The sequence below is a fragment of the Chrysemys picta genome, chromosome 7 (genome assembly GCF_011386835.1).
Source record: "Chrysemys picta bellii isolate R12L10 chromosome 7, ASM1138683v2, whole genome shotgun sequence".
In the NCBI taxonomy this organism is placed as follows: domain Eukaryota; kingdom Metazoa; phylum Chordata; order Testudines; family Emydidae; genus Chrysemys; species Chrysemys picta.
The window spans coordinates 104,231,613-104,258,864 of NC_088797.1; the positions used below are offsets into that span (position 1 = coordinate 104,231,613).

At 40.7% G+C, this 27,252-nt stretch overlaps 1 protein-coding gene across 19 annotated transcripts in view; it reads right to left on the reverse strand.

Moving 5' to 3' along the window:
* MGMT (O-6-methylguanine-DNA methyltransferase) overlaps positions 1-21,944 on the reverse strand; it is a 339,246-nt gene extending 317,302 nt beyond the window's left edge. For 2 of the 19 annotated variants that reach the window (XM_065552226.1, XM_065552216.1), the window contains exons 1-2: positions 21,658-21,795; positions 21,179-21,212 (exon numbers count right to left, since the gene is read on the reverse strand). Coding sequence is in view for 4 of the 19 variants with exons in the window: in XM_065552213.1 (XP_065408285.1) it covers positions 21,800-21,889 (90 nt within the window). In the remaining 15 variants the exon portion in view is untranslated. Of the gene's footprint in view, positions 1-592; positions 674-2,408; positions 2,598-21,178; positions 21,213-21,528 lie in introns of those variants that run through there. The other 17 variants (XM_024106528.3, XM_065552220.1, XM_065552224.1 and 14 more) reach the window with 16 other exon arrangements.
* Positions 21,945-27,252: the final 5,308 nt, after the last annotated feature.

Here is a 27,252-nt window from a genome sequence, read left to right on the forward strand (position 1 = left end):
GTATGTCTATACAACCCGCCGGATCGGCGGGCAGCGATCGATCCAGCGGGGGTCGATTTATCACGTCTAGTCTAGTCTAGATGCAATAAATGGACCCCCAAGCACTTTCACGTCAACTCCTGTACTAAACCAGGCCAAGAGGCGCAGGCAGAGTCGAAGGGGGAGCGTCAGCAGTCGACTCACCACGGTGAAGATACCGCGGTGACTAGATCTAAGCACGTTGACTTTAGCTATGTTATTTACATAGCTGAAGTTGCATAACTTAGATCGATCCCCTCCCCCTCCCCCCAGTGTAAACCAGGCCTGAGTTACTTCACGCCTCCACTGTACAGATTTCTGATACTGAAACATTCCTGATATAGGGAGAGGATGTTGCTTATGCTCTGGTGGAATGAGCCTTTATGTTCAGTGGGAGAGGTAGACCAGCCAGCTGGTAATACCGCAAGATGCATTGTGTAATCAATTTTTATGTCCTTTTTGATGAGATTGCTTGCTCTTTAGAATGCCCAGCTATGTCTTAAAGTAGACACGCCAACAGTCTGAATGATTTAGTCTTTTCAAGGTAATAAAACGAAGTCTTAGATATACCTACCTTGTGTGTTTAATTTCTTTTCTCCCAGTGCCAAATGTGGTTTCAGGAAGGAGACTAGCAGGATCACTGATTGGTTTCTGAAATCACGTTAGGAATGAACTTCAGGTGAGGCCTCAGCACCAACTAGCCCATATGGAAAGTCTTACAGGGCCATAAGTGCTGAAGTGACAGCCACTAGGAGAAACAGTCTTCAGGGTGACATGATTCATGGAGCATTTTGAAAAAGGGTCAAATGGAGGCATCATGAGCATCAGGAGGACTATACTGGAGATCCCAAGCAGTAAGTTCTCTTACCAGTGGGTAAGTATATAACAGCGCTGTGAGAAACTTTGATACTATAGGGCAAGAAAAGACAGAGCATGAGTACGGTAAATGGCAAGCTGAGATTGCTGCAAGGTGGAAGTTAAATGTGCTAAATGAAATGCCGGCCTGTTTTAAATGCAATAAGTAGTCCAAGATCTTTGGTATCAAGGCCTGGACCAGGTCCAGACAAAGTAGGGTTGTCCATATGGAGTTAGATAGGGGTAGATATTTTCCCACTCTGTACCAGTATTTTGTGGGCCAGCAGGGAACAGCCTTTGTCCACTGTATTCAGCCAACCAAGAGCCATGCCATGAGGTGGAATGACTATCTGGATGAATCATCAGGCTGTGATGCAATGAGATCAGGTCCAGGCAATCCAGGAGCTGGATCAGAGGCTGGTTGGACACCTGTAATAGATCTGTCAGCCAAGACATCATCAGCCAGTATGGAGCTATGAGAATGGTGGTGGCTTCTCTCTCCTGATATTGGAAATTACACTAGGATTTGGTGGGAAGGTGTAAAGCAGGACTCTGCTTCAGGCAGGAGGACTCAAACCTCCTCCGGAGCAAATGTTCTGACACGTGGCATTGTTTGCCACAAAACACAAGTCTGGGAATCCCCAACAATGGCATTTCATTCCTGTGATGGATCTATGCAAGAACCATTGTGACTGGTCACTAATTGCCAACTCAGAATTGGATGGCCTTCAGGCAAAGAGGCAAGAAGTGAGTGCCCCTTTTGTAGTGTAATGTGTTGTCTGTGAAGAATTGCATTTCAGGTAGTAACACCATACAGGACAAATCCGATAGCTAAGCTCTAGGACACTCATGTGCAGCCTTGTCATCTGGGGACCAGAGTCTCTGATTTGTAGGTTGGCCAAATGAGCTCCCCAGCCTGTCCCTGACACCCCTGTGCTTAGTGTCTTTCTTGAGGAAGAAACTGAAAAGGACGTCCTTTTATGTGTGTTTGTGGATAGTAGCCACCAAGGCAGATCTGCAATGACATACTGGGGGATTGAAACTTTCCTGTCTATCCAATGTCTCGCCAGAGAATAGACAGACCTGAGCCAGAGTTAAAGGGGCCACTAATGAAATCTGGCAAGCAGCGTTACTTATGCAGATGCCAATATGTGGTCTAACACTGCAAGGCATGTCTGTACTGCTGTAGTTGGTTCTGATATTAACTGGGGTATGAATGCTTGGAATGACTGGAACCTGTCCTCTGGGAAGAATGTTTTTTTTCTGATCTGGAATGATCAGAGTTCCATGAACTCTGTTGTCCGCAATGGGTGAAAAATGTTCACAGTTCACTAGGAGGCCTCGCCAGGTGAAGAGAAGCAGAGCATATTCCACGCTCACTGCTGTCCTCCACTGCAATCTGCCTCTGATCAACCAGTCATCCAAGTAAGGGTAGATGCAAACTCTTGTAGTCTCAAAAAGCAGCAAAGACTCCTGTGGCACTTTATAGACTAACAGACATATTGGAGCATGAGCTTTCCTGGGTGAATACTCACTTCGTCGGATGCATGTAGTGGAAATTTCCAGAGGCAGGTAGGCATTGTCTGTACCAACTAAAGAAGCGAGTCCATTGCATTTCAGACAGCTTTTAAATCCTGAAGGTTTAGAGTCTGCCATGGCAGTTGGCTTGAGGTGCCTCACCACACTGTAGAGGAGAGTGTATTGGAGTCTCATTCCCTCCTCCCCTGAAACATACAAAATAAAGGAGGATGAAGGATTTTCCTTCATGAAAATACTCTAGAAGATGAGTTTGAAGCTTGGAGAACAAATAGTGGGATGGACACTCATCAGGTTCCATCTGATTGCCACGGGTGGTAAGACAGAACCTGAGGGAGAGTGACAGCCTAATATGGGCCCCAAATGACACCGCTACTCAAATTAAATCGAATGTCAGGCACATGTGCACCAACCTTAGGATTCACACTGACACATAACTGAAGAACGTCTGTTGCCAAGTTCATCTACATTAACCCTTACTAGATCACTATTTGACTTACCAATTGAGTTATTGTCAATATGACAACTTATCCTTTCCTTTATGACTGAAGTTACAATGCTTATTCATCTGATAAAGCGATTGCAGGATTGATCCCTACTTTACAAATCATAGCAAGAAATAACAGAGGGAAGAGAATATGGGAAGGACGAGGGTTACAACAGTAAAAGGTTAAAGACCTTCTTTATTAGATGTACATTTTATTACATGTTCCCCCATTTGAACCCCAGGCATTAAATATTTATCTTTCTAACAATATATATTGTTAAATTCACCATCAGATGAATTTATGAAGTGATTCTAATCAAGGTGTATTTCAGTAAGTATGGGACTGAAGAGCATAGGAGTACAGTTATAAAATAACTAGTACTAGTGACAATGTTGAAACCTGCTTATACAAAACTGATAATTATTGTAAAAAAGTTATTTATTATTTGGCGAGAAACTATTTGAAGGGGGACTATTTTTGTGTGTTGCAGAACTCTTAGTATACTGGCAGTTCTAAACAAATACTTAACAAAAATAATAATCTGAATCAAAATAATAATCTGAATCAAAAAGAACTGCAAGGTGACATTACATAACCTAGTTGGAAGAGAAAAAAAATAAAGCAGAATTTGAAAGAATGAGAATCAATTTGAAGAAATTTTACAAGTAACAAATGGCAGAAATACAACATTAACATGCTCTTAGTTAACTATACATCACTCTGCAAGATGTGCAAGATGCAAGAACTGTTGTCTGTTTTCACGGTGCTTGAGCTAAACTTCATTTAAATTAACTCCTGAATTAAGTTTTGATTTATACTTACAATAGGTGTTAAAAAACATTGTCACTTCACTTACATTAGTGTGGAACAACAACTAAACTAGAGCATTGCCTATTCTTGCTCAGAACCTCTCCTTACAAGATACTCTTTCAGTCCACAGAAATGTGTACATATTAGCAGGGAAAAAAATTTCACACTCTTTCCCCTCCCTGCACTCAAATGTGGCACTTGAAGCTGGGTTACTATAAAGTGGGAACTTCACAGAGGTCAAGTGCTGGATCTCAAGTGATAGGAAAGAGTGTTCTTTCTTTCAGCTCTCCTGCTGACTAATCCAGAGAAAAGCATTGTTTTGCATTCTAGTAAGATCCACTTGCTTCCCTATCTTCCCATTGGGAAATAAAATGTTGCAGAGACAGCAGCTGCTCATGGCTGAATGAAGGGCTGCTTTAATATGTCAGGTAAGCTAGACAACAAGCATTCATTCTGACTGAAGCAGCTTAGAACTGAACAGACAGCTCAAGAACAGAAGTATATGGGACAAATCTATTCAGGAAACAGTTAAAATCCTTCTAACAGAAAACTTTACATATATTTATTAAAATTTGAATTACAGCATGTCCACTTATATTAATTAGATTTACCTGCCTCTCTCTCAGCAGGCCAGAAACCTACATCAAAATATGATTAGCAAGAAACAGCTCAAGCAGCAAAGTACTTATATTGATATCTAAACACCTCAAAAATCTAAGCATTATACATAATTAGATGGATCTCTGATTCTCTTTAGCCATGCCCCTGCCACTTCTCTTACGATACTGCAAGAAAGCCAGAGTGAAGATGCGGATTTTACATTTTGTTCTGAAGGAGCTAAGGCTTGTAGTCATTCTAATTAAACCTCTTTTGTCTGCAAGTTCCACAGCTACTGGGAAAGCTCCTTTTACCATGTACTGGGACAAAACTTTTTTGTCTCAGAAAGTAGATATAGTAGCCAAGGAGACAGCAATTTTAGCCTTGATTCTGACCAATAGGGAAGACTCAGTAGCAAATCTGAAGGTGGGAGGCAATTCGGGTGAAAGTGATCATGAAATGATGATTTCATGATTCTAAGGAAAGGAAGGACTGAGAACAACGGAATAAGGACAATGGACTTCAAAAAAAGTAGACTTTAACGAACTCAGAGAACTGGTAGGTAAGTTCCCATAGGAAGAAACCCTAAGGGAAAAAGAAGTTAAGGAGAGGGGGCAGTTTCTCAGGGAGACAATATTAAAGGCACAAATGCAAACTATCCTTATGCAAAGAAAATATAGGAAGAATAGTAAGGGACAATATGGCTCCATCCGGAGCACTTTAATGACCTGAAAATCAAAAAAGAATCCTACAAAAAGTGGAAACGTGGACAAATTGCTATGGAGGAGTACAAAAGAACAGCACAAGTATATAGGGACAAAATTAGAAAGGCTAAGGCACAAGATGAGTTACACCTAACAAAAGGACATAAAAGGCAGTAAGAAAAGGATCTTCAAATACATTAGGAGCAAGAGAGACGAAGGATCTCTACTTAATGGGGAAGGAGAGCTAAAAACTGATGGCATCAAGAAGGCTGATGTATTTAATGCCTATTTTATGTCAATATTCACTGGAAAGACTAATGATGACCAGATACTCAATAAAATTTATATTAATAACAAGAAGGAATGAATGCAAGCCAAAATATGGAAAGAACTGGTTAAAGAACATTTAGATAAATTAGATGTCTTCAAGTAGGCAGGGCCTGATTAAGTTTATCCTAGGGTACTGGAGGAACTAGCTGAATCAACCTCAGAACCGTTAACAATTATCTTCAAGATCTTATGAAGGATGGGTGAGGTACCAGAGGACTGGAGGAGAGCCAACCTAATATCTACCTTTTAAAAGGGGGAAAGAAATTATGGAACACTCAACCTAACTTCAATACCTAGGAAGAACTGGAACAAAATTAAAAAATTATAAGCACCTAGAGAATAATACAGTTATAAGGAATAGCCAGCTTGGATTTGTTAAGAACAAATAATGTCAAACCAGCCTAATTTGCTTCTTTGACAGGGTTACTGGCCTAATGGATAAGGGGAAGCAGTGGACGTGATATATCTTTATTTTAGTAAAGCTTTTGACAAAGTCCCACGTGACAGTCTCATAAGCAAACTAGGGAAATGTCGCCGTGATGAAATTACTATAAGGTGGGTGCATAACTGGCTGAAAGACCGTATATCAAGGGTTCGCTGGCAAACTGGGAGGGTGCATTTACTGGGGTCCTGCAGGGATCTGTCCTGGCTCCAGTACTATTCAACGTTTTCATTAATGACTTGGATGCTGGAGGGGAGAGCTTGCGAATAAAATCTGCAGATGTCACCACCTCAGAGAGGTTGCAAGCACTTTGAAGGCCACAATTAGAATGCAAAACAACTTTGACAAATTGGAGAATTTATCTGAATTCAACAAGATAAAATTCTATGAAGACATGTGCAAAGTACTTCACTTACGAATACAAAATGGGGAATGGCTAAGTGGTAAAGCTGATGAAAAGGATCTGGGAGTTATTGTGGATCACAAATTAAATACAAGCCAACAAGGGTGATGCAGTTGCAAAAAAGGCTAATATTCTGGGGTGTATTAACAGGAGTATGTAGGTAATGGGAAGTAACTCTCTGCTCTACTTGACATTGGTGAGGCCTCTGCCAGAGTATTGTGTCCAATTAAGGGTGCCATACTTTAAAAACAGATGTGAACAAATTGAAGAGAGAGTTCAGAAGAGAGCAACAAAAATGACAACAAGTTTAGAAACAGATCTATGAAGAAAGGTTAAAAAACTGGGCATGTTTAGTTCTGAGGAAAAGACGACTAAGAAGGGACCTGATAGTCTTCAAATATGTTAAGGGCTGTTATAAAGAGAACAGTAATCAGCTGTTTTCCATGTCCAGTGAAGATAGGACAGACAAGATGTAACAGACTTAATCTGCAGCAAAGGAGATTTAGGTTAGCTATTAGGAAAAATCTCCTAATTATAGCAGTAGTCAAGTTCTGGAATAGGCTTCAAAAAGAGGTTGTGGAGTCTCCATCATTGGAGGATTTTAAGAACAGATTGGACAAAAACCTGTCAGAGATAGTCTAGGTTTACTTGGTCCTGCCTCAGTGCAGGAGGCTGGATTTGATGACTACTCAAGGTCCCTTCCAGCCCTACATTTCAATGATTCATTCAAGTGCTTGCAAGTGCCATTGTTCCAGAATAATATAGCTGTTATGGGAGGTCATATTCAAATAAAGTGAAGAAAAATTGTAGGTAGCTTGGGCCAAATCCATTAAAGGCTTTGGAGATCATGAACAAAGCTTTAACTTCCATTCACATTCAATATCACCCACAATACTTCATCAGGAAGCCAACATGACAGTTCCTCAAACCAACACACACTGGGTTCTGGGTTTTAATAAAGGCTTTGTGTTCAGAAAGCAATACACAGTCAAAAATAGTTCAGCAGGATGTGATTCAGCATCCTTTATGGAAAAGTAGACTCTCTTAGCTTCTGTCAAAGCAGAGACTTACAAGACTTGCTTGTGCTAAAGTCTGTATCTGCTTTTGTTTTTTGCTACTGATATTTCAAATCTTCTTTCAGGCTTTTCATGTTCCAGTTCACCTAAAAACTGCAGAATCTGCAAAGACAACAGGCAGACAGGGATGTCTTGGTGTCAGATGATTGATTGCAACAGTCAGTGAGGGGTCAATGTCTCACAAGGTCTCCTTCTGCTGGGCCTCATGGTTAAGTATAGTTTTAAGGATATTTTAGTAAATCATGCAGAGGCCACAGCTTCAAAATCAGGTATCTTTGCCAAACCAGTTGAGATTGAGTGCATTCTCTGCTTGCTAGATCAAGGAATGGCGTAGGAATCTTTTCCAAAGCAAGCTACAGTTCTGCTTTCACAGCTGGATGCTAGAAGTCACAGTGGCAAGTTAAGTGAGATGTGTGTGTGGAAAAGAGTGGTAAATAAGGTTAAAACCAGAACCCACTTCCACGCTCTTGAAAACTTCTAAAGACACATTATCAAACCATCATTAAACTGCCAGTTCTTGTACTTTATCTGTTTTACCTTTCATTTTACTGCTCCTTAATAGAAACCATCTCCCACAGACCCAGCTTTCTTATTGTGGGTATTACATTCAATGACAGCATTGTGCAGTATTTGAGACACCACAATGCATAACCATAGACTACAAGACAAGGTAATAAAACTTCTTCTATACAAAAGAATACAACAATTAGTGGGAGGGGAGCTGGGAGCAAACTTTATATTTAGGTTGCCTAGCCTTTCCATTATAAAGGATTATTACGACCTTTATTAATAGTTTCAAATGCCTTCACTTTTTACAGCAAGTCTTTGCAATTAAACAAGGAGGTTGCTTATTTTACCTTCAAGACAGAGCATAAGTAGTGTATCTCATTATGCTAAGAACCCTTGTGGGGGTGATCTGATGAGCAACCAGGTTATCCTGTTAGTGTGCAGTATAGCGATAATGCCTACCACCATTGCTAATTTATGTAGTAGCCTACCTGTCATGGGGTAGGTACACCCTGTCACGGATGCTGGGTCAGGTATGGTGAGAAGGCAGCACAATTTCTTAGGCCTGGTCTACACTTATAAATAAGGCTGAAAAAGTCACATCTCTGAGCACTATAGCTACCCTGATCTAATCCCTGATGTAAACGCAGCTATGTTGATGTAAGAATGCTTCCATCAACCTAGTTACCATTGCTTGGGGAGGTGGAGATCCTACAGCAAAGAAAAAACCCCTTCCATCATTGCAGGAAGTGTCTACGCTATGGCGCTGCTGTAGCACCGATAGTGTGGCCACAGCCTTAGAAAAAAAAGCAGCGTGATTCCTTTTTTGCCTCTAACCAGCTCTGCTGACCAGTGAGGGCTAGGGCCCACTTCCTCAGTTTCCAGAAGAAAGTGCTAGGGGAAAGCTCGCGAGGATACAGCCTATAACCGTGCTTGGTAGCTGCTTTGGGTGCAGAAGGAAAGAGTCTTGCAAAGCCTCCCTACCTCAGGGGCCAGTCACAATTTGGCTCATCTTTCACTGATCATCCGGATTACGAATAATAGATTTTAAGAAATTTTTTTGTTTACCTTTAATAAGCCAAAGTCTGTAAATCATTTTAATAGAAACACTATGATAAGCACTATTAGAATAATAAAAAGGTATTTTTCTCAGTTCATCTGCTCATATATAGATGCTAGTAGTAGATTTTCCTTAAAAGGAAGTCTTGAGGATCCACAGAATTTAATGCTGTCTGATTTTGGTACTGGAATAAAAAACTATTATATCAAGTCAGTATATGAATAAATTCCATATGAAAACATTTAAAGTACATTAGATTTTTGGTCAAGATGAAAGACTGAAAAAAATTCAAGCAATCTATTCTAATTGGGTTCCCATGGTAACTGTACAATTGGGTTTTTCAATATAACATCCCAAAGGCCCAATGCACACTTGTAAAATATACTTCAAACAGCCTGAATTGTTTTTACATTACAGCACTCCCAGGAAGATCAATTACTACACATCCCCACCCTAACTATTAGTGGCAGGAGATGTTAACACTATTGGCCATATTAACATAAAAGTCATGTAAGAAACCACCACATATCACAATAATTATATAAAACTAATCACACACTTCAGATTCATCAAACATGTTCTAAGTCATAAACCAATACTAGTCTTGTCACAGGATCATGTTTACCGAATGTAAGAAATCAACCCCAAATATATGCCAAACCATTTTGCTTCCTATATTGATTTCAAGGATAAACAGAATCAATCATTAATAATTACATTATAAGATGACCTGCAGGGTTAATCATATTCTTAGAGACTCTCACTCTGGAATTATCAACAAGCATAGCTGCACTAAAAAAAGATAGCTGAAAAGAATTCAAATCCACATTTTAAATATTAATAGCACAACATAAAACAAAGTGCATTCACTAACATGGGATTCAGTTTTATTTGCACTAATTATAGCAGCAATCTTCTTACTATTCTATTTAAGACTGAGTGTTTCTATTATAAAGCCTTATTTTCAGAGGTTGATAACTTAGCCCTGTTGGTTCCAGGATGAAATTTTTATGCAACTGTTCTACTCAAAACAGTATTTCAGTTACAGCACCACAAAGTAAATAGACATCACTAGTTTAAGTTGTTGTTTCACCAAGTAGTTTGAGCTTTCATTTTGGATGTACTGAGCTCCCATCTCTGCCACCTTCAACTGGAGTTGTGGATGCTCAGCCCTTCTGAAAATATCAGGCCCGAAGTGGTAACACTTTTCTTTAATGAGGAAGATCCACAAATTCTGACAGTGGAAAGTGTTTTTGGAAGAAGATACAAGCTTCTTAACTCTGAATGCAAGCCCATCTGCTCCTACTGAAGAGCCCACCAGTCACCTAGTCTTCCAGAGCTAAAATGCAAATGTTGACACTTCCCCTCCAAGACACAGGACTCAACATCAACCTCTTTTCTTCCTGCAATTTTAACATGTAATGTTAATCAAACTGGTCCACGGTATTTTTTTTTTTTTGTTCTTGAATCAACATGACCAGAATTCCTCAGGTATCAGAGTCTGTGGACCTGTCTGAAAGAAAATTCACAATTGTCTACACACATTGTACGAAGATGATCAGAGTACTATAACAGCTTTTCTGAAGCTAGCGTGATCCAAGTTAAGAGTTCTCAAGTTATTTCAATACGAAGGCACTTCTTAACAGAAAGATTGTGGAAACTATCATGAGTGGAATGGGGAAGAGATTCAAAGACCATATCCCCAGCTCACTGATGGCAAATTAACAAAAGTTTATACAATTTGTGTAGCTCATTTACAGTATTAGATGCTGTACATTCGGCTATGTAACTCAGTCAAGTTTAAAAAGAAATTAAAAGTAATTAAAGTTGCTCAATAATAAAATCAGTGTACTTTAAAATTTAAAAATAAACATTTTTATCTATACCAGGCAAATCCAACTTGCTTTATTCACATAAGTAATCCCACTCAAGTGACAAGTATCAGAGGGGTAGCCGTGTTAGTCTGGATCTGTAAAAAGCGACGAAGAGTCCTGTGGCACCTTATAGACTAACAGACATATTGGAGCATAAGCTTTCGTGGGTGAAAGCTTATGCTCCAATAAATCTGTTAGTCTATAAGGTGCCACAGGACTCTTTGTCCCCACTCATGTGAGTAAAGCAAGCAGGATTTAGTCTGTTGTGTGCAACCATATATGTCTAGATTTTGCATTCAAGCTGATGGCTACGGAATACACACACACACATACACATATCACCAAGTGTCATTCTTATAAACGGCCAGTGCAGGGGAGCTCATTCAATAGCAAGGAAACAGTACATAACACTAGAGCCCAGCAGTGGTACTGGGGTCCTGCAGGACCCACTGCTATAATAGCGGGAGCAAGTAAAATGTACTTTGTTGTGGGTTGAATTGGGTGGGGGGGAAAAAAAGACCAATATTTAGCAGGAAAACACAGTCTCTCGTCAGTTTATCATAAATAGAATTTCAGTTATGTAAACAAGATTTTTTTTAAATAAAGGTTTTAATACTTAAATTTAAGCGAGGAATAGAAAGATCTGATGTCTATTACAACAGGAGTTAAAGTATTCTTTTATAAAGTTTAAGCAAGACTTGTTTTATTCTTTTAGTGGTAAAAAATGTGTCTGAATTCCATTTATGTATATGACAGTAACCCTGTTTTGGTTTTAGTAGCATGGGGGCATCTCTCTCTCTTGCTGGATCTTAAGGTTTTTGTGGGTGAGAGCAGGATAAAAAAAATGCAAGAAACAAGGTGGGAGTGGGTATTGCAGAGCGGGATTAAAAAAAAATAGTCTTGTGCAGGGCTCTACATAATACCACTAACAACTACTGAAAAGGTACATTGCATTTCAATGTGCTAACTACTGAAAATAATTATTTCGTTGCTTGCATTTTACTGATTGATCTAGGGCACAGACAATTTAAATATAATTAGAATGGCAATTGATTACTCAGCACCATCATTTACAAGGCAGCATTAGTATATGTTATTTACTAACAAGAGCTGGCGGAAGGGAACAGGGTTTGCACAGGCAGTGTGTAGTTAGCATGATTTAGAAGCCAGCAAAACAAATCTTAGTTATTAATTCCAAACTGGGCTGTATCTTGCTAATGCATGCTATTTTAATAAAAATCTTTAATTCCTTTATGTGATCTGACCTTAATGCACTAAAAACTGGCTTTTGAATACTGCAATTTAGCTTCCAGTATTTCAGCCGGAAAGTGAGAAAAATCAAAACCATTAAACCAATGAGCTGCCTTAACCAAAAATTCAGCTGAATTCAGGATATTTAAGTTCTGGAATAGGCTTCCAAGGGTAGTTGTGGAATCCCCATCATTAGAGGCTCTTAAGAACTAATTGGACAAACACCTGACAGGGAGGGTCTAGGTTTACTTGGTCCTGCCTCAGTACAGGACCCTTCTCAATGTCCCTTCCATCCCTATGTTTCTATGATTAAACTATACATTTAAACAGAAAGTAGGAGTAAAAGCTAGAACATACCATGACCCCACAGCCAGATACATGTGAGTAGACTCCTATATCAATACAAAATTCTAATGACATCACATAATCTCCACATAGGCTTTGAGGTCATCGCATGCCAAGGCAATTGCTTAGCGTACGCATGTATGTACGATATAACCATGTCAATGCTAAATGTTCTAGGAACCTCAATTTTCACATTCTCTGACTTTGTGATACTAACCATACAGCTTGAATATTGTATTCATTCAAGGTTTTTGCTGTGCATTTAAGCAGTGACTTTCAAGGGACCCCAGAGAGATAAGCACCCAAATTTCATTGATTTTTCAATGGGATTTGGGTGCCTAAATCCCTGAAACTCTTTAAAACTTTAGTTTCCTTGAGAGCTTTTGTTTGTTTTTGTTTTCTTTTTAAGTGGAAAAAACAAAATTGTTCACTGGGGCTAATATACTTTTCTGGCTTCCAAGTTACGTGGACTTAGCTTTACAAATAGGACTTGCCTGTTAGAAGACCTTGCAAGTCTGCACTTTGTTATACAGAATGTGTGTGCACACTTAAACCTAAAAAAGTGTTCTTTAATCTCCAAGGTGCAGCATTCCATGTTAAACACTGAGCATATTTGTTTCAAACAGCCATATCTTTGTTAAATTAAAACCAATTTTTTTTTATAGAGTCAGACTTTAAGGCTAGAAAGGACCATCGTGATCATCTAGTCTGATCTTCTACATATTGCAGGCCACAGACCTTTGCCCACCCACTCCTGCAATGGATCCCTAACCTCTAGCTGAGTTACTGAAGTCCTCAAATCATGATTGAAACACTTCCAGTTACAGAGAATCCACCATTTACACTACAAGTGATCCATACTCCATGCTGCAGAGGAAGGTGAAAAAGCCCCAGGGTCTCTGCTAATCTGACTTGGGGGGAAATTCCTTCCCAACTCCAAATATCAGTTAGACCCTGGGCACGTGGGCAAGACCCACCAGCCAGACAGCCAGGAAAGAATTCTCTGTAGTAACTCAGAGCCCTCCACATCTAGTGTCACATCACTGGCCGTTGGAGATATTTGCTGCTAGCACTTGCAGATTGGCTGCATGCCATTGTAGGCAGTCTCATCATACCATCCCCTCCATAAACTTATCAAGATCAGTCCTGAAACCAGTTGGGTTTTTTGTCCCCACTATTCTTCCAGTACTTCACTTCTCTGATGGTTAGAACCTTTGCCTAATTTCTAGTCTAAACTTATTGATGGCCAGTTGATATCCATTTATTCTTGTGTTCACACTGGTGCTTAACTTAAATAACTCCTCTCCCATGGTATTTATCCCTCTGATGTATTTATAAAGACCACTCATTTCTCCCCTCAGCCTTCTTTTGGTTAGGCTAAACAAGCCAAGATCTTTCAGACCAAGGAAAAAGCACTAGTCCTCAGTAAGCCACCCCCACCACACACATTTTCTCATCTTTTCCATAACTCGTAAACATATGCAGGCATCATGCTTAAACTGTACAATGCTAAACTATTCCAGATTTAAGCAGAGAACAGGTATAGAAAATTGCATCCTAAAAGGTTAAACTAACTATGGCGTCTAGGGTATTAAAGCACAAATATTTGGCATATGCTCCTGTTAGCCACCAAAATACACCACTGTCAGTTCTTGTGCTGCGTTCTGGTATGAAATAGTTAATAAGCAGTGAAAGTTGACCTGAAAAGGATCATGGATTAGTACCAAAATGATGGTGCATTTTGGTTTTTTTAAACCCCCTCCCCCCAATTACATACCATCCATGATCTATATTTTCTAGTTATGGTCACACTTGAGTTCTTTTTTAGAGGGTACTTTTCGGCAACCTGGAGCAGATCATCACACAAGTAATATTTTTTGCAAGAAACTATTGGAAGAACAATATATGGGAAAATATGTCAGTGCATATTAATGCTATCTTTGTAAGATATAACTCAGTTTCCTGTACTTCCATCTATGTATGACTCGACTCCTGCCAAACCATGGCCTACTTTGGGGCAATAAACGTGGTGATCAATTTAATTCTCTGCTGTAAAATTACAAGATTAAGGCAGCATTTTTGGTGTTCATGTTTTTGGGTGCAAATTTCTTTTATTAGACTTTCACAAAACTCAAATATCTTTCTGTACATCTGTGCCAGTTTCCTTGTGGATGGTGTACTGGTGTTCTACAAGGCTGCACTATCTCCATTCGCAATCTAATGCATCAGTAGGAAAGAGAGTTTCCAGACCTGGAAGACTGAATTTATGATGCCAGGACAGGTCAAGTTTCTTTTCATAGAATATCAGGGTTGGAAGGGACCTCAGGAGATCATCTAGTCAGTGAAAAATTTCTAGAGAGAGTTAAAAGTTCGCAAGAGTAACTAGGAAATGTAGCTGTGTCCTGTCACTTCCTTACAGATTTCAACATTCAAAAATTAGAACTGTTGTCCTACATTTTCCCATTAGTTACATTCTCTTCACCAACCCAGATATCTTATGAACACTCAGTGAACTAGAGAATTGCACAATCTGTCAATAAAGTAAGCGTATTTTGAACTACTGTCCATATGACTCAATTTGTCAGTAAAAACTGCCACCAGCGCTGTGCTTGCAGAAAAATGTCCATAAATGCATTATTGCGACTGGCAGATCGATGTCTATAATAAAAACAAATAGATTTAACAAGTGCTTGCTTTTACGACTTATGCTATTGGTAGAATGTGCATTCAGTTTCACCCTTCGACTTCTGGGAATGGGCAATACAGGCTGTGTTAGATACTTGCTGACTACACTAGTGTTACAAACAGGAAATATTTCTAACACAGGAAATCTTTTAAAGTATTAGGTTGAATACACCTAGGATTTAGCTCATTGTTCTAAACATTTTTTCCAAAACCTGCATATTTAACAACTAAAATAATGAAAAGAATTATGCAGAAAACTTAAACTTATTTTTAAAACAATCGCATCCCAGGCAGTCTGGCTTACTACTTTTAAGGCTGGTGCAGAAAAACTGTATTTTTGCTCCCTAGGGGCCACGATTCAGCTACTATGCCACTAATCTAATCGAGAATAACCATCACTGTTCAAACAGAGTTTCAACATTCAACATGTGGGCAAGGGTATCACCTTTTATATCAGCAGCCTCTGGGGTAGCGTAAGAAGGAAATTATGTATTGCTTAGCTAGAGCATGACTGGGTGTAGTGGCTGTCACAGATTGTTTTAACTTTTAAGGATTACAGCTGTTTTAGCTCTACCACATACTTAACTGCGCACTTAAGTAAGGGACAACATTAACAAAAACTAGCATCTATTTCCTAAACCTGTTCTTCTTTTGGCTGTATATACCTCTCCAAACTATTAGGTTTCTCCTCTTTGCAACTGAAGTTAATTTATCCTGTCACCTAAATCTACACTTTAAAAAACACTGTTAAATGCCAGCTTGCTTTGGAACAGTCTTTCCACATTATGCAGTTTTCCCAAAATGAACTGCCCAACTCCCTGATTTTGCCTTTTAAGTAAACCCCGATAGCCTTTCCAAAGGGCACAAGCTTCTCCTTCAGGCTACTATCTCTTTAGTGATGCCATGAATTGATTTTCTACATATGTTAAGCGTTAAACAGTGGTGACAAGTTAATTACAGAGTTATCAGGAGATAAAGAAGTCACGGTAACACAAGTTACAGTATAACTACTATAGTTTCCTATGGATCTTCAGTGTAGTTGCTGAATAAATGGTGTAATTAACTTGTCATGGATCGGAATGCAGATAGAAGCTGCCAAACCCATCCTTACAAGCCCCTAAATACACCTATTTGGCTAAATTGATGACAAAATCTTTGAGTAAAAGTTGCTTCTATCCTACCAAATACAAGCAAGACTGTAGGAAAGTTTTAGTGTTTAGGGTATTCCTACTTATAAATCTAATCAAGTCTATGAGCAAAACTATACTGTTTTATTTTTACTAAATGTTGATAAACCTATATTGTATGGATAGATAAAACACTCACAAAACGCTGTTTAGAAAAAAACAAAATACATAGCAACTTCAGAACTTTTAGAGTGAGTATCCTGTATTTCTAGGTACGTAGGAGAAATATCCTATGGTATTAAGGAAATCATTTTTTTTTTCAAATCTAAGACTATTTAAACTTGATAGACATGATGGCACTTAAACAGGTTTCAGAGTAGCAGAAGAAGAAGTGGGCTGTAGTCCACGAAAGCTTATGCTCTAATAATTTGTTAGTCTCTAAGGTGCCACAAGTACTCCTGTTCTTCTTTTTGCACTTAAACAGGCTTTCAAAGGAAAACACTGAGAAGGCACTGCTCCAGCTAGCCAAATTTAAGAATTTTACACAAAGAATAAAAAGCCCTCTACATTTTCTGGAAGAGAAAAACTACTAAACTAGTAATTATGGTTTGAGACAAGATATTCAAAAGGTGTGAACACTGGGCAGGGAACCAAAGCCAAAGTGCCCCATCCACTTCTGTGGTGGAGTTAATAAAAACCCTGCAGATCTCAGCCTGTAGAGCAGGAGACAGGGGTGGATGTAAAGAATATATCACCTCTGTGAACTTCTTCCACCCTTCTCTCCAGAGATCCTGTAGCAGCGCTGCCAGAGTTAGGAATTCATACACAAGGAGAACATACTCACCACAACTGAACATGGTGGGACAGCTGAAAGAATAGGGGTGATTGCTCTTTTAATGGACCCATTGACCTTGGGTTACGGGAAAATAGGCTGTATCTGAGCTAAGCTAAGGGAGAACTAAAGTGCCCAGTTCAGGTGGGGACACAGAACCAACTGGTGCATAAGGGAAGAGGGCAAGGGGTATTTATATCTTGTGTCCTCCAGACAGAACTCTGTCTCATCACAAACAGCATTCTTCCACGTGCCACATATCCACAGGATCAGAATAAGGACTGTATCTTTTATGATCTGCTGTGAGTATTGCACTAGTTGCCTTTTTTCTTTTGACACTGAGAAGAAAGTTTTCCTTCACCACCAGATTGGCCAAAGCAAGATGGGTGGGTTTTGGTTTTGGATTTTTTATTTTTTTTTTTGCTTTCCCCTTGGCAGTTCATTAGGGTAGGTGAGGAGGTTAGGAAAGTTGTCACAACTTAGTAGGTAGCAAGTGTGCAGTGCAGATATCATTCCATAATATTGGATTGATTCCCTGCTAAACCAGGTTGGAAGTGGATTTAAGGAAAGGCATCCTCTAAGAAAGCGGGGTAATTGGCTCCTAATATTTGTACACCAGGGAGAGAAAGCTTCCTTTTTTTCATCCCTGCCCCTTAACAAGCAGTAACCCAGCAATGGGCCAGGACTAGGTTGGAAAGAGGGAATAGGTGATAATGATTAAGGAAAGAATAATTACATGAACTGTACAATTTACTGTTTGTTATCCCCAGATGTAAGAAGTTAAAAAAGCTGTGACTTAATTATACCACACACATTTCATCTTGTCTTTCTTCCTGAATGGACCAGACAAGGACTGGTTTGGTAGGAGAAGGGCCGGCTCCAGGCACCAGCTTCTCAAGCAGGTGCTTGGGGCGGCCGCTCCGGAGAGGGGCGGCACGTCCAGGTATTTGGCGGCAATTCGGCAGACGGTCCCTCACTCCGCCTGGGAGTGAAGGACCTCCCGCCGAATTGCCACCGCAGATTGCGGTTTTTTTGGTTTGGCTGCTTGGGGCGGCCAAAACCCTGGAGCCGGCCCTGGGTAGGAGAGGGGCATCAGCTCATTAAATCTCCATGGGAATTCCACATGACACTTACTTCTGACTCAGCTGAGGAACCTATCTCAACAGGCAGGGAGGAATTTTTCTGTGGGCAGGCACCAATAGTAGATTCCATACTATGGGTCCATTGAAGCTACATTTGCTATGCAATGAAGGGAAGACTAAAGGCCATATACACAGTTCAGCAGCATATCATTTCTATATAGTTACCTTGGCCTCACATGGACTGCCAACATTCAAAGGGTTCTCAGTCGAAAACTTTCACACTTCCACAAAAGGGTTAACCCTAGCTCCCCCAAACAGAATATTCCACAAGCAATCCCATGGAATTTCTAATCTGGCATATGTTTTCCTCACACTCCCCGCATAGGGACAATTTGGACTCAAGAATTAATCAGCTCTGCCACTAAGTGACCTTGAGCAAGTCACTTATTCACACTGTATCATTATTTCACTGCTTGAAAAAATGAAGATAGTCACCTCTGATACAGAGTGTGTAAGGATTAATACTTATAAATTGCTTTGAAGATTTGAAATACTATAGAAGTGCAGCATTCTATCACTTAATAAGGTGAAAGCAGAGATCAAAATTTAAAAAAAAAATAAAAAATGAAGAAGATGCAGAAATTAACAATAACTACACTATGACTTGCTTGGGAATGATGAAGTAGCAAACAAAGAGGATCTTTATATTTACTATCTATATTTTTACTGTTTGTATTACATATATAGCAGTAAACAAATACTCCTTATTAACCTTCATTTTGCCTTCTCCTTACATTAAAAAAAAAAAAGGAGTGACAGATTTGGCACCATATTACCAAATATTTTCTACACAGGAAACAATTATCCTCAGCCTAGATTGAGCAGATAAGTTCTGGAACATAGTTCATTCTGTCTACAATATTACTTGCTTTCCTTTTTTTCCCCACCATAGGGAGATTTTGTATGACAGAAGTAGATATGGGGCATTTGAAGGGTTTAGTTTTGTTGTTGTAGGACAGGCCCTAAGGAGTCACCTATTTGCTTGACATAACAAGAGATCTGGTATTTTCATTTTTATCTCAGAGCCAAGATGATGAAAATACTAGAAGGCAACCAGATCTCCCAATTCACTGTAGCCTGCGGGAAGGGAGAATAGGGTGACCTGCAATAAAACAAGAATGAGGAGGCAAACTGAAATATTTAGCAAAAAGAAAGAGGAGTACTTGTGGCACCTTAGAGACTAACACATTTATTTGGGCATAAGCGTTCATGGGCTAGAACCCACTTCATCGGATAAAAAAATGGGTGTTGCCATACCAACTCTAACAAGACTAATCAATTAAGGTTGGCTATTATCAGCAGGAGAAAAAAAAAACTTTTGTAGTGATAATCAGGATGGCCCATTTCAAACAATAGACAAAAAGGTGCGAGTAACAGTAGGGGGAAAATTAGCATGGGGAAATAGTTTTTACTCTGTGTAATGACCCATCCATGCCCCAAAAAAGAACAGGAGTACTTGTGGCACCTTAGAGACTAACAAATTTATTAGAGCATAAGCTTTTGTGGACTACAGCCCACTTCTTCGGACGCATATAGTGTGGAATAATATATGCATCCGAAGAAGTGGGCTGTAGTCCACGAAAGCTTATGCTCTAATAAATTTGTTAGTCTCTAAGGTGCCACAAGTACTCCTGTTCTTTTTGCGGATACAGACTAACACGGCTGCTGTTCTGAAACCTGTCATCCATGCCCAGTCTTTATTCAAGCCTAATTTAATGGTGTCCAATTTGCAAATTAATTCCAGTTCTGCAGTTTCTCATTGGAGTCTGTTTTTTTGTTGGAGAATTGCAACTTTTATGTCTGTAATTGAGTGACCAGGGAGGCTGAAGTGTTCTCCGACTGGTTTTTGAATGTTATAATTCTTGACGTCTGATTTGTATCCATTTATTCTTTTGCATAGAGACTGTCCAGTTTCCCCATGCTAATTTTCCCCCTACTGTTACTCACACCTTCTTGTCAACTGTTTGAAATGGGCCATCCTGATTATCACTACAAAAGTGTTTTTTCCTCCTGCTGATAATAGCCCACCTTAATTGATTAGTCTCATTAGAAGTGGGTTTTAGCCCATGAAATCTTATGCCCAAATCAATTTGTTAGTCTCCAAGGTGCCACAAGTAATCCTCGTTCTTTTTGTTGATACAGCCTAACACAGCTACCACTCTGCAACCGGAAATATTTAGGATTACTCTGTTCCAACCTGCAGATTCCAGATGCAGAGTCCTACTGATACCACTAGTTTATGAGTGCTTGCATCCTTCTACTGCAGAAAATACTCAGAGTCTGGATCCAACTCCACAGTGCTCATGAAACCAAGAACCCCATTACTAGGAATTTTTTTCCCAGCTGTCTCCTTCATGTATTGTAGGATTGTACAGTGTAAATTTCAGTGAGATATTTAAAGTAAGGTATTATTTTGAAAAGGGTACACAAAAATTGGCACCTTCTTACTCATCAAGTCTGCTTTCTGGGTGCATTAGTCATATCTCATTATTCAGTGATGAGAATGCAGATTTGTAAAGACACTTTTTACTAGCTGGCCCCCAAAGAATCAACACTGCTCTGGGAAAGCCTAACTTTATTTTTTCCAGCCACACATAGCCACAGAATTGTTAACTTAGTCCTGCTTTTAGTACCATCCACACCAACCCATTTTGTCTTCAAATTATGCCCTTAAGAACTTCCCCTAGAAGCAGTAGATTGCAAAGGTGCAGCCAAGGACATAATTTGAGATTGGTGGGATTCTACAGGTGTAAAAGAGATTAGCATTTGGCCAACAGAATCTTTACTACTGTGATCTTGAATTTGCAGGCCTGACAGCTAAGAAAAGCTCTCTTTTTATTTGTAAGCTGAACAAATGGGATCTGGAAGTCACTGAGACGCAATACGTGTGGACCCCCACGATGCCTTTTTCAAAGAGTCACTTTGGGAGAAGCAGCACACTTTCAGTTTCATCTCATTCTCTTGAAAATTTCCTATTCAGAATGTCCCAGCTGGATACCACCCTACACTAGAGAAATGCACAGCATGTTACAAAACCCTAGCAAAGCTTTAAAAACACCCAAACAAACAAAGGGAGGGAAGGGGAAGAAAACAAACCTTCAAGCACTTTCCCAGGCTGTTCAAAGGGAAGCTGCAGGCACAGCAAAAAAAAAAAAAAAAAAAAAAAAAAAAAGGTTGAAGAGGGGACTCTTAAACCTGCTCTCCTTCCCCAACTTTGTTTTTTTAACTACACTAGGGGTTTCAATGACTTTCTAACAAATAAATATGGGGCCCAACTCCATCTTTCCCTTGTACGAATAATCCTAAACGAGCAGGCCCAGTTATTCTACATGTGTCAACCCAGCCCCCACTCCTAAACACGGCCGCAGCAAAAGGAAGGAGCCAGGGGAGACGTTTGCATTTGCAAGCCACTAAGGCCTCCAGAGCTTCAGCACGAACCCTCTGACCTGGAGCAGGGGGAAGGAGGAGAGCGGGGACTGAAAACACCAGCTCAGACTCCACTTTGCCCATCTCACCCGCTTTATGCCGCCATCGCTGGCTTTAGAGGGGCCGCAAGAAAATGCACCAGCACTCACCGCTCTGCAGAAGGGATTTTTTAAAAAAACCACCAACAACAAAAACCCCTAAGACAGCACCGCAAGAACAAACGCAGCACCCCGCGCACGCAAGTTGGGACCGCGGGGGCTGCTGCTACGAGCCCGCTTAATTTCCTCTTACGCAATTTGCACGAGTTAGCTTCGGTGTCACGTGCCCCAATCCTCCTCCCCCGGCGAGCGCGGGGCTGGCACACCCAGAGCCCTGCTGCATCCCGGCGCACCTGCCTGGCGCTGGCGGGCAAGCGGAGCGGCCGGTGCCGTAACCTATGGCTGAGGGGAGCGGGAGAGAGAGTTGCTGCGGGTTGTTGAATGAAGGGGGAAAACGGGCCACTGGGAGGGTTAGTGAAGGGCCAGGCTAGGGTGGGAGGTTTCCTGCGAAATTTGCAGGGACAAGGTGAAAACCGCATAGATTCCGCTGCTTTTTTAGCTCCAGTCAACATAAAGAACAAGCATCGCTGCTCCGACTGCATCAAAATAAAACCCAGACCGCCGCTAAAGCACCTTAGTGCATGAACCCGGGGAGGGGGGGGCGCGGAGAATAGATCTGGTACCCAGATCCAGGTGGATCTTGGCACTCTTTGTTTCCAAACCCTCAAATTGTACCACCAAACTGGAGAATGAGCGTAGCTTCTACTGCACCAAAAAATTTGGCCCCTGATTCATCCTGACTTATTAACACTGGAAAAATGTACCTGTGGTTTCTGGATCCTGCCAGTTTTTAGCCCCAGTACTCCCAAGTTCTAAACACAGTAAAAATGTAGTAGCTTCCAGTGCACCCCAAAATGCCAGATTGGTTTGCAACAGGAGCTGAATCTAGACAGCATTTGTATTCCAAACCCCAAAATTCTACCAGTTAAATCACAAATATGTCTGTGATACTATCTGGGCCCCCATCACATCCTAGCACCTCACAAATCTTTAATGTATTTATCCTCATAACAGTCCTGTAACTGTGCTGTTATTCCCATTTTACAGAGGGCACAGAGAGCCTAAGTGACTTGCCCAGAGTCATCCAGTACATGAGTGCTGGAGCAGGGAATTAATCCCAGGTGCCACAAGTTCCCAGCCCACACTCTTAACCAGTTGGAAATCTTTCCTCTCAGAGAAAAGTGCAGCTGTCCCAAATTGACTGCAAACATCCAGACTCCAGTGTATCCTTATATAATAAATAGACCCACAAAAATACAGGTTGGGGATGTAGGCTAAAAATTGTCTGGATTCAGATGCTGGGTATGAGTTCTTGTGACACTATGTCTTGTTCTTGAGTATAGGTATGAGTTCTTGTGACCTATGTGTATTTGGGCATGGACTTTTTGGGTGGGTTAAAAGTAATTACACTTGTTCTATCTTCAGGCAATAGAATTTGGGTGATTGCTGCCAAAATTGGTAGTATCCAGCAGGCAGGGCCGGCTTTAGGCCGATTCAGCCGATTCGGCTGAATTGGGCCCCGCACTAAGAGCGCCCCGCGCCACAGCTCTCCACCCCGCCCCCAGCTCACTTCCCCCTCCTCCCCTCCCCTGCACACTCCGCCCCCTGCTCCTCCCCCACCCCTGCTTCCCGCGAATCAGAGGTTCGCGGGAAGTCTAAAAAGAAGCAGGGACGGGCAGGCAGCACCTGGTAAGCTGAGTCAGGGGTGTGGGAGGGGGACGTGAGAAGCGCTCCGGGGAGGCGCGGCCCAGTCCGGCCCCGGCCGAGCACCTCCGGCCCCAGCAGCTCCGGCCCCGGGGCGCCGGCCCCGGTTTTGGCCGAGCGCGCCGGCCCGGCCCGCTCGGCTCGGGTCCGGCCCCCGCAACTCCGCTCGGGCCCGGCCTGGCCCGGCCCGGCCCCTGCAACTTGGCTCAACTCGTGCCTGGCTCCCCGGCCCGGATTGGGTCCGGTTCGGCTCGGGCCCGGCCCCCCGGCTCAGCTCCTGAGCGGCTCCAGGCCAGACCCAAGCCCCACGACCCCGGCTGGAGCTCCGGCCGGAGCGCAGCCCGATTCCTGGGGGTGGGGCTTGCGGCAAGCCACGCCCCTAGGAATCAGGCCCCGCTCTTGCTAAAGCCGGCCCTGCCAGCAGGACCCAGAGCTGGATCCACGTTTATGCACCCCTCATATACTGAGATATACCCAGGTTTGGATTTTATTTGCTACAGTAAAAGAAACTAGACCTATGTTCTATTTTAATAGCTTTGGAGGTTGATGCTCAAAGACTGGTGGGATCCAGAGAGATCTAGCTTCTACACTTTTCTGACTTTGTAAAGTGGGAAAGATAGGGAGGAAGGTCAGGTCAGTGAGTTTATAAATAGGGAGTTTGCAAAGTGGGATGTTTAGTGTTTATAAAAGAGGCAATATGGTGTGAGGAGGAGGGTTAGGGTTAGTGCATAGGAAGGCAGGCTATACGGTGAGAAGAACAGGAGGACTTGTGGCACCTTAGAGACTAACAAATTTATTAGAGCATAAGCTTTCGTGGACTACAGCCCACTTCTTCGGATGCATCCGAAGAAGTGGGCTGTAGTCCACGAAAGCTTATGCTCTAATAAATTTGTTAGTCTCTAAGGTGCCACAAGTCCTCCTGTTCTTCTTTTTGCGGATACAGACTAACACGGCTGCTACTCTGAAACTTTTCATTATACGGTGAGAGTTAGCTAAGTTTATAAACAGAGAGAAGGCAAGTGAGGGGAGGGTTACTAAAGCTTACAAGAAGGTGGAAGCTCTTATTTTTAATGAAATGCAAAAATATTTTTGGGAGGACAACAACATTTCAGTATGTGAAGCTTAATCCCAGATTTATTGGGCCTAATTTTAAGGGTCTTTACATTTAGCTGAGAGATTCTCAGAGGGTGAAAAGCTGGAGGCTGTCAAACAAGGAAGGCATCCACATAAATGGGGGGGGATTTTAAATGACTCCTTGTGGCATTCTACAAAATTCTTCTTTGTAAGAGAAATATGTTGTAAATAAAAATGCATTACATTAATTGCAAAAATGGTCTGGTTCTGCAGTCTAAAACTTTCAAGAGTTTGCTTGAGTAAAGACTCCAGCATAAGGACAAGAAAGGAGTTCTTTCCAACTAGGATGACCAGATGTCCCGATTTTATACAGACAGTCCCGATATTCAGGGCTTTTTCTTATATAGGTGCCTATTACTCCCCACCCCGTCCTGATTTTTCATACTTGCTATCTGGTCACCCTATTTCCAACTGACAGCACTATAATATTGGCCTCGAGGGCTGACTTAAAAGTTGGTAAATGCTGACTAGACTACTTCATTGCAGAACTCCCAGTACTCCTAACTTTTTGAAGCGCAATCTTTCTGAACACCATACCTAGCTCTGCTGTATGCTCTCTAGCCCTTTAACTTTAAAACTGCTTAACAGGTCTGAAAGTAGTATGTTTGCCATAGGTATGTTTGGCTTTCTTTCCCCTCTGGATAGGGAAAGTGTAGCTTAATTTTGACTGAAGAATCACTACCAAAATAATCATCAGGTGATAAAAATGTCCAGATCTCCAAACTATTTCCTGCTGTTAGCTGCCACCCACAAAGAAATTGGTTTAAAATGACAGGCTTAAGTGATCTCAAGGATGAATGGCAATTAATGTAAATAGTTTAACAATATATAAATCACATCCACAGTGCTTGATATGAACAGTTTTTTAATGAAACATTTGCCTTTGAATATAAAATACCTATATTACAACAGAGAAGAAAAATGCAAAAGGCATTTCGTTGTTTGCAATAGGTTGTAACCAATTAGAGAAATGTGGTTAATATGTTCTGATATTTTTGTGCATTCAGAATTAATCACTATTACTTGCCTCTGCAGCAGCCATTAATGAACAACCTATTCTTAGAATTGTGTTAATTTATTGTATGAAACTATTGGACAAATACGTTTAGGCATGATAATGGGCTACACATGCTGATGAGACTGAATTTTTTTAATAGGATATGTGTTAATATAATTTTAAGATAGCCCAGGTCACTTGTAAATGAAACATTATTGCCATTGTGTGGTTCAAAACACATTCAATGGCCTTGTGAAATAAGTGATCTGAACTCACTTCTAATGGCCCAGTTTGGTTCTTAGTCAAGTCAATGAAAAGAGTCCAAATAGGAATTGCAGGTATCCACATCACAGAATTTGCCATCATGTTTTGACAGCAGCTGGCCATCTTATTTGTATCAACAGAGAGGCTCAGGAGAGTCTGAGTTAGGTCCTGATCCTGTACACATGTACACATTCTTTAACGGGATTACTCTCATGCTTAAAGTTAAGACCATTCATAAGTGTTTGGAGGATTAGGCAGAAGATTGAAGTATTGTTAAGGTTGGTCCCTCCATGTTAGAATTAAGATCCCTTGGGGATGCAGAGTGGGGGACTCATCTCTGCTCTACCTGTTGTTCTGTAGACAACTATATTTTCTACCCCTGTCATTCTGATGTCTTTCCCTGATATAAAATTGTGATTTAAAAACAATGACAAACACGTTAATATTTTTTGTTGCTGTGTTAATTGTGCTTCATTCAAAATGCATGGTTGGGGGAAATCAATGTTTTGACCAAATATAAAAGCACATGATAGTTTAAATATATTTTTATTATTGTATATGCAGGGCTTGTTCAAATGAATGGCACATACAAGATTTTCTCTGAAAGTACAGTCCACCTAGCAAACATCATTACATAAAAGCAATATACTTTTCAAAATATCTTCAAGCAATTATTGTACATATTAACCATAATGCATACATGATATCCCCTATATATCTAAGAAAGTAGATTTCACAAGTACAAATAGAGGAAAAGGATACCTAGACTTCATGAAGATGGGTGCCCCTGTCTTGCAATAAGTTCTGTGCAGGCAGACCTTACACCCATGCAGAGCTCATTGCAGGATGAGTCCCCCATATTTGCACATAGAAGTTGAAAAGCATCACATGACCTAATGGAATAATTAGCATGAAATGCTTGGCCTGTCTCATTCCCTCTCATTGAAAAAGTATTTTGGTAATTATGTGCACAATACTGTCTAAGGTAAAAGGAGTCTTAAAAGCTTTGGCCTGTTATTTTCCTATTCTTAGATGGTATTAGAAACAATATAGAGGGTTGTTTTTTTAAATATAGAGTTGGGGTTTTTTAAAGAAACTCTTTAAACTCCCTGACTGTGTCATTTTAAGTCTATACAATTGTATACAATTGTATTTTTAAGCAACTAGAGTTCTTTGAGAAAATTAACAAAATAATGTATGAAAGAGAATGTTTGAATGTAATCTAATTAGGCTTGCAAACACTTTTGATAAACAATCTCAAACTTCTGTGGAAGGACATTACTGAGCCAATGTCTTTAATTGCATTTGGCCAAACTTGCTTTCTAATAGAATTGGGCTTTGTAAGGGTTTTGTGATACAGAAGATTTACCCCCAGCTATAGTAATATACACTTGGCTTGCTTTTTAAGTCGTATCATGGTTTTGGATCTAAAAATGATTAGGAAATACGATTGAAAGAATTTGATGGTGTGATGCCCCATGTATATTTACTGATTTTAGAATGTAAATGAGGAAAAGTCTACTTCTCTGAATGCAGGAATGCTTTCT